We start from the raw sequence: 11263 nt of genomic DNA, 5'->3' as shown, positions 1-11263 counted from the left end.
AGCTACTTATTGAGGCCCTTTGCAACTCAGTGAGACCTGGTTTCAAAATATAAAGAATAAAAAATAGAGCTGGGGATGTAGCTTGGTGGTAGAATGCCCCTGGGTTCTATCCCCAGTACTCCACACACAACAAAAAAGAGTGCTAATTTTATTTTGCATTTGAAAAATCTTAAGAGAGAAGCTCTGCAAGTGGATCTGTGGAGAGCCTTGAGTGGGAGTGCACACTTAGAATCCTAGCTGTTTGGTTGCAAATCCAAGGCCAGCCTGGGCAGCTTAGTGAGGTCCTGTCTCAGAAAAATGAAAAGGCTTAGGGTTTATCTCAGTGATAAAGCACTTGTCTAGCCTGTGTGAGGCCTTGAATTACATTCCTGGCACTGCAGAAAAAAACTATGTAGAAATGCTTTTAATATCACTATCACCCCATTGCACATTAATAGAATTGGTCCTGGACTGGGAGGGTGCACAGATTTTATTTCAGTAAACAGTTCAGATTTTCTGTTCACAGATTTCTGCTGTAGTAATTTGGCCTGGGAACATTACTCACCAAGCCTTAAATGCTAGAATCTGGGAGGAACTGATAAGTAGGGGAGTTATTGAGTGATGATATAACTTCATTATTATTTTGGAAAGAAAAAGAAATGTGTGTGCCACTATAGAGAGAATTGTTGCTATAGTTGTTATACCAAGATTTAGAAAGTAATTGCAGCCAGTTAGTATGCTGCTATTTACTTGATTGTACTTGTCTTCTGGAAAATTTCATTTGTCATTTACAAACCATGTTTTGATTAGCAGAAAGGAAAATATACTATAAAACAAAAAAAAACAAAAAACAAAAAAAAATTTAGATCATAAAATAGACCAATAGAGTAGTGAAAGTGAAAACAAAAATTCTCCCCAAAAAAGAAAAGTCCAGGAAAGAATGGCCTCACTGCTGAATTCTACCAAATGTTCTTAATTATTTTACTGGTGCATTGTAATTATACATCATAGAGTCTCAAAGTGATACAAGCATACATGCCTAAATCACTTGGTGTTTTTCCTTCCAGATTCCCACCTCTATACACGTTAGTGAGATTGCTTGTGATACCTTTGTATCGGGACATATAATTATTTGAACTGTTTCCTTCATGAAGCCTCCTTTCCTTCATTTGATAAAATTTTGTGTAGTTACTTGCCCATTTATTAAATGGTATTTTGTGTTGGGGGGTTGAGATTTTCTGGCTCTTTATATAGTCTAGATATCAGTTCTTTGAAGAATAGATATTCTCCCATCCTGTTTAAGAATCTCCTGCATTTCATTTTCTTTTTTTCTCTTGCAGTTTGATAGCTTGGAAGATCTGGAATTGCCCTACCACCACCACCTTCCACCAAAAACGAATGTGTTAGGCAATGCAGTAATGTTCAAAGGTAAAATGATTATGACATCAGTGGATTAATCTATTTGATAAATGAATAAATACACTTACTGAGAAGTAGGGAAACCATAGGAAAATTGAGCTTGGCTAGAGGAAGTAAGTAGTTAACTGGGGGCATGGACTTGAGAACCATTCCTGTCCCTGGCCACTACCTGTTGAACTTTTTGTGTGCTTTCCAGCTACCATGAGGCATGAATATTTTGTCTGCCATGCCCTTCTGACATGATAAACCTAAACATGGCATGGCCCTAAACATCAGGGCCAGAGCAATGGAATCAGAAAAAATATATTAAGACTTCTGAAACCAAATAAACTTTGTGTTCTAAGTTCTTCTTGGCCAGTATTTTGGTCACAGTGACAAAAAGCTGACTATCATATTCTGCTTTCAAGATCATTTTTTTTCTTTTACTCTTAACTGTTTATTATATACCTAGTGATTTCTTAAAGTACAAACGAGTGTTGATCTTTGACCATTTTGTATTTGGATATTTATGTCTTTCTTTGGGGTTGTAGAGTTTTCTACTATTATTTCTTTAAATAAACTTTTTATCTCTTTGCCTTTCTCTACTCCCTCTTGAAAGCTAATAACTTGTACATTGTTCTTTTGATGTTGTACCATAGATCCCATAAGATTTATTCATTTCTTTTCCTTCTTTTTCTCCTCTGTGTATTTTCAAATAGATTGTCAATTCACTAATGATTCTATTTCTTCTGTTTCTGTCTCTTCCCTAAAACCAGCTTTTTCTTCAATAAGCTTTCATTCCTTTAATTGAAAATTGTTATTTGTAAACAGATATCTGGATGCTTTGTGTACTTGTTTTTACTCTGATGCCAGTTATTCTAGGCCTTATGTGAAGAAAACTATAAAAAATATTTTTTCTTTTAACACTGTAATCAATTTTTCTCTTGAGGTTTCATTGCTTCAATAACCCCCTCCAACTCCAACTAGCCTTACCAATTTACCGATGCAAAAAACACATTATGTAATCTCATGCCCTCCCTTTGTTACTATAGCTCCTTCCAACTAGAATTCCTTACTCCATAGCCTTATTAAGGAACACATATATATTCTTCAATTCTAAGCTTAAGCATCACCTTCTTTATAATTTTTTTTAAGATCCTCTAAGTTGAATTATGTATTTTCCCCTTTGATCTCCCAAGACAAAACATACACCATTACAGCATATAGAATTCTTTATTGCAATTATACATTTACATGTCTACCTTATACAGTACAGTGAAAGTGGAAATCAAATATTATCATTATAGTAAGACTAAAAGTTTGTTCAGAAAATGAAAGTGGAAAGAATACATGAAAATTTATCCATTTTTTAAATATATTTTCCTGCTTGTGCTTGATTCATGTTATTACTAGAAACACATACACATACACACACCTTGACCTTGGAGAATATCCTGCTAAAGTGTTCCAGGACATACCCAGCCTCCAAAACTTTTCTCCAAGTACTGGGCCACAGCCAGGGTTAGGTGATCATTAAGGGGTCCAGCTACAACCTGAATGCCTAAGGGAAGTCCTTTGGCATTCAAACCCAGTGGGCACTGAGTCACAGGCAGACCCAGGGCATTGAAGACACCTAAAGAAAACAAACAAGAAAAAAATCTGAGAAAGTAAACTTTATTTCTTCTTAATTTACTCAATAATGAGGATAATAGTTACAAAAATAGAGTTTATTATATACTGATAATTCATCTAGGGATTTTATGTATATTCTATACTATATATTTGAATTACCATAACAAACCCATGCTAGGAGTAAATAATTATCAATGTTTCGCTAATGAAATAATTGAACAGGGAAGTGGGATAACATGTCCAAAGTTATTTGGTCAGTAAAAGCTAGAATCAGCATGTGAGCACAAGAAAATGTGATACCAAACTAATGTATGCATATCAATGTTCATATCAGCACAATTCAAAATGGACAAACTATGGAACCAGCCAAGATGTCTATCAGCAGATAAATGGATTACAAAACTATGGAATATGTACACAATGGAATTCTTCTCAGCCATAAAGAAGAACAAAATGATGTCATTTGTGTGGAAATGGATTTATTTTATTATTTTATTATTTATTTATTTATTTATTTATTTATTTATTTATTTTTGTGGTACTGGGGTTCCTGGAAGCCCTTCTACTTCCGGGCTACACTCCCAGAACTATTTTTTTTTTACATTTTTATTTGGAAACAGGGTCTTCTAAGCCAGCGCACGTGGCTGGCTTCAAACCTGCGCGATCCTCCTGTCTCTGCCTCCCAAGCGCGGGGATGACAAGCGTGCGCCACCACACCTGGCTATGGAAATGGATTTAATTGGAGGACATTATGCTAAGTGAGATTAGTCAGCATAAAAAGTAAAAAATCAGATGTTCTTCCTAATATGTGGAAGCTAGGGAGAAAATGGGTCATAGGAGGAACTTTAGATGAAGAAGGAGTAACCATAGATGAGCAAATAAGGTGACCTAACTGAGGGGAATGGGAAGGGGGAAGAGGGACATTCTCTAATTTACAAGATATACATGGACAAACATATCAAAGTAAGTCAGTAAGCCAAACATAAGAAGAAGGAAGGGGGGAGGAAATGGGGTGGGAATTAGGGAAGGGCTAAATGAGTGATGTGTGCATATATGCCTCTACCATCTTGTACTCCATTAAAATGTACGACTACAATGCACCAATAAAAAAATGTGAGAGCCTGAGTGTCTTCTAGTATTCTCTTCCTAAATTATTCTTATAGCATTGTCAGAAAAATCAGAGTAAGTTAAGATTAAAAATGTCAGAATAGAGGAAGGCAGTGTCTTTTGGTTACTTCAATACCCTGAATATTTATTATTATTTGTATTCTTGATTATTGCCCCACTAACTGGATTGAGTTTTGATTTGCATTTCTCTGATTACTAAAATATGGAACATTTTTCATATATATATATATATATATATATATATATATATATATATATATTCCATTTCTGTTTTTTCTTTTGAGAAATGTCTAGTTCATTTTACCATTTAATCAGGTTATGTTTTCGGGTGGTATATTTTTTGAAATTTTTATATATTCTGGATATTAATCTCTATTGGAAGAGTAGCTAGTAAACATTTCCTTCCATTCTCTAGGCACTCTCTTCACAATATTGTTCTCTTTTCTGTGAAGAAGCTTATTGATTGGATTCTATCCCATTTATTAATTATTGATATTATTTTCTGAGCTTTAGGAGTCCTATTGAGGAAATTGTTGCCTGCACCTATATGTTGGAGTGTTAACTCTGTTTTCTTCTAGCAGTGACAAAAGTTTTTGTCTAGAAATGTTTAATTTTTAATGAAGTCCAAATTCTAATTTTTTCTTTTATTATCAATGCTTTTGGCTTTACACTAAAGAAATTTTTGACTAACTCAGGGCTACTAAAATTCTCTTCTAAAACTTTTTTTAGCTTTAGCTTTCATAGTTGAGTCCTTGATTCATTTTAAATCAATTTTTGTATATACTATGAGCCAGGAATCTCACTTCATTCTTTTATACAAAAATATACGGCTCTTCAAGCATTATTTTCTGAAGAGACTATTATTTCCTCTTCAAATTGTCTTCAAACCTTTGCCAGACATTAATTGTGAGGATATAAAGTTAATGAAAGATGGTGAAATAGGTGTCCTCAAGTTCCAGTACTCCTAACAAAATTCCAAGTAGCAGTTATACATGGATAAGAATGCTTTTTAAATATCACTAAATTTAGGAGAGGTTGCCACACATCGTTATATTACAGAACTGAGAAAAATCACATTTGAACAGTAAGAGGAATGTTTTCATTTTAATTGCACTGAACCTCCTACAAGCTGGCACAGTATAATGTACAGAGTATTCTTCTGGTCCCACATTTCAACAGGGAAAAGGGAGAAAGTTGGAAACAACTATTCAGTTTCCCTATAATTCTGGAACACTTCACAGAAAGGTTAATTATCTTACCCCCTTGGAAGTATTTGAAGTACTGGCAGGATTAGAAAATTTGGGATTAGTAACAATCAAAGAATGGAATTGGGAAATACAGAAGCTACCATGCAAACTTGGCAGTGGCTCTGCATTATAGCTAATGGAGGAGGCACACTAGAGAAAATACCCAATTTCATCAGTCTTCAAGAGTAGTCTACAAGTCTGCTATTATCAAGACCTTAGTTAGATGATCCACCCACCCCATGTCTTGTTAAGTATCAAAAAGGCTGGGGGGCAAATGAAAATTTTCTTTGTGGAGGGGGACATCTGGCCTCATCAAATTTCAGCAGCTAAATTAAGTTCACACCTAGATATGTTCCTCTCCTTTTGCCTTTCAATAGAGGAAGCAAATGTTGGTCCTGGAATTTCTGAGGAGGGGAGCATCTGGCCATGTTTGGCTTCAGTAGCCAAGCAGTAACTTCCCTATGGCCTTATCCATACAGAGGTGTACCTGATACAGGCCAGAACCAATGGCAAAGAAATAAGCCTTGGTGTTCCCCTTAAGCCTTCTTCAGTACAGAAGGCGACTGCAGTCCATAGAATATCTACAGAGAAGAGCATTTAGCCTTTCACAATATTAATGTCCAAGTGGAGATCCCATTCATCTTTAGTTCTTTATTTTATTTATCTCTTTAAAATTCCCCAGGAGAGTAAGCAAAGGCAGGACAAAGATAATCTATGGAGGAGAGCATTTGAAGTTATCCAACCTTCTCTTGGCTAGGCAGCAACAACACCAAGTCTCAGTTCTCTTATTTAGACTTTCTCAGGCTAGAAGGCAATTAGAAATCTGAAAATACCTAGACTATCCTATCCAACTTAGCTGAGAAACAACATCAGGGACCTTACCCATTTTTTATCCATAGTATTCAAACTTACCCCAATACTTATTTCTTTTTATTATTATTATTATTATTATTATTATTATTATTTTAAATTTTTTATTGGTGCACTGTATTCATACATCATAGCAGGATACAAAAAAAACTTTTGTAGACATATATGCACACATCGCCCAGTCAGCCCCCACCCAATCCCCACCCCGTTCCCTCCCCATCCCTCCTTCCCATGATTGGCTTAGTGGTTGACATCTAGTATTACAGCAATTTATCCAAAATTAAAAATGATAATCTCACATAACAGTTTTATTTGTCTGATACCAAGCTTTTGATAACTTAAAGATAACATTTCAATATTTCTGTTCGTTTTATTTCTTACCAGAGAATATTTTTTTCTTTTTTTTTAGGTGAAACTATCATATATTTATATATTTATTTTTCAGAAAAAAAATCTATCCTAATATGGAATATGGACTCTGGATACCCAAAACGATCTTGAAAAAGAACAAAGCTAGAAGATATATATTTTCTGATTTCAAACCATATAAAGCTACAATAATTGAAACAGTGTAGTACTATTCTAAAGGCAGATATATAAACCATTGGAGTTAAATAAAAGCCTAGAGATACATTCTTCCATATATTGTCAAGTTATTTTTGACAAGTTTTCCATGAACATTTGGTGGAGGAAATACTAATCTTTTAACTAAATATTGTTGAAAAATAATAATTACATGAAAAAGAATAAAATTGGACCCTTACCTAATCCCATATACAAATATTAACTCAACATAGATAAAAGACCTAAATATAAATCTTAGGACTATAAACTTTTAAAAGAAAATCTGGGTTATTAAACCTCACAACGTTGAAATTGGCAGTGATTTCTTGGATATGATTTCAATGGCACAGGCAACAGAAGGGTAAAAGGCATCCTTTAATTTGGCCTGATCAGAAGAAATCACAAAGCCCAGACAATGGCTGTATTGGACCACAGATACCAGCCAGTAGTCTCACTGGAGTATGAAGCACAGCTAACCATTCCGATGAATTGCAGAATGCAAGAAGTGACACAGACCAGCTAGAGTACCTAAAACTACCCCATTCAGAAACTCATACTAGGATAAATACTGAAATATTATCACTGCTAAACAACATCTGCAAAGTTTTGAAGAGATTGTGATTTCCTTAAAATCACAGACACTAAAGAAAAGGCATAAGGTTTATAAAGAATCAAATATATCAAGAAAATAAACTAACCAAATTCCATTTATGCATCTTAAATGATCAGCCAAGTATGGTGGCTCACACTTGTAATCCCTGTGCTTGGAAGGCTGAGACAGGAGGATTGCACAGGTTCAAAGCCAACCTCAGATACTAAGTGAGGCTCTCAGCAACTTAGTGAGACCATGTTTCCAAATAAAGTATAAAGTAGGTCTGGAAGTGTAGCCCAGAGGTACCATCCCAAGTACCACAAAAGAAAAGAAAAGAAAAGAAATGACCAATAATATTGCCAAAAGTATATAGAATAATACTCTCAAAATAATATAAGGAATACAAATACAATTATAGAATGCTGAAGAAAAAACTGAAGAAAAATTAGACAATGGAAAGACATTTCATGTTCTTGAATAGAAACAAAAAGTATTGTCAAATGGCCATAATACCTAAAGATTATATATATATATATATATATATATATATATATAATAAAATACTAATCTACTAATGTCATTATCAGAGAACTAAAAAAGTCCTAAAATGCCAGGCGTGGTGGCGCACGCTTGTAATCCCTGCACTTGGGAGGCGGAGACAGGAGGATCACGCAGATTTGAAGCCAGCCTCACTGGCTTAAGAGACCCTGTTTCCAAATAAAAATGTAAAAAAATAGGTCTGGGAGTGTATCCTGGAGGTAGAAGGGTTTCCAGGAACCCCAGTACCACCAAAAAAAGTCCTAAAATGTGTATAAAAGAACAATGCAATTCTCAGCAGTAAAAAAAACATGCTAAAGGAACGATAAAATCTGATTTCAAATTATACTACAGAGCTAGAGTAACAAAAACAGCATAATATTGGCACAAAAAAAGCACAGGATTGGCACAAAAACAAACTCATAGGCCAATAAAATGGAATAGAAGATAAAGATAAAACTAAATAGCTGTAGCAAGCTCACTATTTTTTTTCAAAGACACTAAATACATATGTTAGAGAAAAAGCCTTTTCAAGAAATAGTGCTAGAAAAACTGGCTATCCATGTGCAGAAGAATGAAAGTAGAGCCCTATCTCTCACATACCACAGAAATCAACTCAAAATGTATCTATAAATTGGATCAAACACTTTGCAATTACTTAAAGAAAATATAGGACCAACACTCCAATATATAGGCCTTAGCAGAGATTTTGTCAATATGCCCTTTTGTGGTAAGAAGGATTGAACTCAGGGGCATCTATCTCTGAGCTACATCCCCAACCCTGTTTAAATTTTTACTCTGAAACAGGGTCTCACAAGGTGGCTGAAAATCTTGCTAATTTCTGAGGCTAGTTTTGACCCTGGTATTTATACCCTTTTCTCCTATGCCAATATTTCATAAGCCTTATGCTAATTATTGTACATACATAACCATGATCTATCCACATTTTCCATACTCTTTGAAGCAAATGAATTAGCCAAATAATATAAAAAATAGAATTTAGAGGGAATGACAGCTAAGGCAAATAAAAGTTCCATTTATTGGGGGAACTGTTTTTGTTACTAGATTCTTTTAGGGAAAAAAATGAACTTAACTTTACCAGCGTGATCAACCAAGGCAGCCTTTGATTTGGTAAGATCATATTATGTGACTAAATACCAATCGCTGAAGCTCCCTAAGGCTCACTTCTGTAAAATATGCATACTAATACCCAAGTCTAGGTTTTTCTGTAGAGACCAGACACTAGCAATTTATCTTCCATGTAAGACATTAGCAACTGTTGTTTACAAATTGTTTTCAATTATATAGTATGTGTAAACTTTGTACAACAGCAAAATAATTTTATAATTTTTCTGACATTTCTATTTTTTTAAGATTACATAATGCAAGGAGCACAATTAGGTACCTGTGTAAGCAAAGTTGAAAGGCCTGGTTAGAGGAACATGATGTTTGGGAGCCACTGTGGGATGTGAGGGATATAAGAACACACCATCATCACCAAGCATCTCCACCAGTTCTTTATGCAGGCTTTCTTCCACTGCCTTAAATTTTTTGTATTTCTCATTGTTATATTTGAGTTTTTCCTCCAACAATGCCAATCCTACAGAATGATAAAAATGATCAATTTCCAGATTTCATTTAATTTCTAGTGTTATTAATCTTTTCTTATTCAAATGCTACATATTCATTATAGGATGTTAAGCTATACCACTCCTGGGTATCTTTTCAAAGGGGTTGAAATCAGAGAACCACAGTAACATATGCATGCCCATGTTCATAGCAGCACAATTCATAATAGCCATATCTGCACTTATTCACCTTATACTTGACTGGAACAAAACTGCATGGGGAAAAATATAACAGATAGCATTTTGTTTATTATCTAGTTTTAGTCTCTTGCTTACAATACTAGAGTCAGTTACTAAAAACTTCATGGTTACTTTAATTTTAACTTATTGCTGTAATTTATTATCACAACACCCAATATCTCAGCTATATTTCCAGCTCACAGGGGGCCCTTACTTTATTTACAATGATGGAATATAGTCTGGATTAAGCTAGCAACAGACAACTCAGGAGTCAAAGACTTGTAATCAAGATACTACTTTCATAGAGTTGTCATGGCTAAACACAAAAAGAGGATGTTAGTGACTAGAATAACATCAAGACAATTTTAAATTCAACTCTAACAAATATTTTACACAAAGGTGCTATGAGTGATCTTTGTCGTTAAGGAATTTTTCTATCAGAGTACCATTTTCATCCTAGGCACAATACAGCATTTTGTGATAACAGAGACATAATAAACAGAGTTGTGTGGTAATAACACCAATAACAAACAATAACAAAAATAGCTTTCAATTATTCAGCATTTACAATGTTCTAACATGACTCTAAGTAAATTGATAAATGGGTAAACCCTAGCATATGCAGCCTTGCATTGTATCTCACATGCTTTAGATGGGCAATTTCATTTAACTAGGAAAACAATGCAGTGAAGTACATATTAATCCCCTGGATTGCGTAGGCAGTGCATACTTTTATTCATTTCATTTTATAGATAAGAAAAATAAACCAATAAGGTTATATATAACTGAATGGAAGTTAAGCAAGCAAATAGGAAAAATCACAACTAGAAATCTGAGTGAAGTAATTCAACTAATTTGTATTAGCCTCAGTTTCCCAGTATAAAAGAATAACAGTGTCTATACTATTATCAGCCTCTCTTAAATTTTCAAAAATATGAGAAATATAAGGGTGCCAAAAGTCTCAGTGAGCATTTTTCTACATTAAGAGCAACTGTCAACTGTATAACAAGTGTGCATTAACCACACTAATTTTGTGAGCTGAAGAACAAACTTGCTGTACATTAGCAGTAATTACCATTTAGGTACTGAAATATAATATATGACACATATTTAAAAATCACAGGCTTTTTAGTTTGTAATACCAGTTTCTGAAGTGTGAGCCTTAACTTGGTAGTGAAGGAACCTTGCTGCACTATGAGTTCAAAACCTATAAAATGGACATCATAGTCTTACATCATAATGCAAATCATATTGACAATGATATAAATGCACACGTTTTTGGTGCCTCCCCAATTCCTTCCCTTCCAATACAGAGTACCCAGATTGACAGTGGTATATACTCACATGTATACAAATAGTCACTTCTATTAATAAACCTAAAGTCTTCCTCCACCCCTATCCTAATATCTCCCCCTGGCTACCCGAGGTTTCTCCTCATCACCTGGATGGAGTCTCTCTTGTATCCCAGTTACTACATAATGTGCCAATAAAAGCACAAAAAACTAACT

The 11263-nt window shown here is 34.5% G+C and overlaps 1 protein-coding gene across 1 annotated transcript in view; it reads right to left on the bottom strand.

The window, feature by feature from the left end:
• Nucleotides 1-2834: 2834 nt before the first annotated feature.
• Nucleotides 2835-11263, bottom strand: part of LOC308278884 (fatty-acid amide hydrolase 2-like) — a gene marked incomplete at both ends in the record, with an annotated part of 61513 nt that continues 53084 nt past the window's right edge. Inside the window, 2 exons of the mRNA XM_080718881.1 lie at nt 2835-3010; nt 9353-9547. Of these exons, the coding sequence (XP_080575007.1) occupies nt 2835-3010; nt 9353-9547 (371 nt within the window). The remainder of the gene's footprint in view (nt 3011-9352; nt 9548-11263) is intronic.

Source organism: Muscardinus avellanarius (assembly GCF_963383645.1).
Source record: "Muscardinus avellanarius genome assembly, chromosome: X".
NCBI classification, from domain to species: domain Eukaryota; kingdom Metazoa; phylum Chordata; class Mammalia; order Rodentia; family Gliridae; genus Muscardinus; species Muscardinus avellanarius.
The sequence above is the reverse complement of the archived record's forward strand: the minus strand, read 5'-3'. Positions and strand labels throughout refer to the sequence as shown.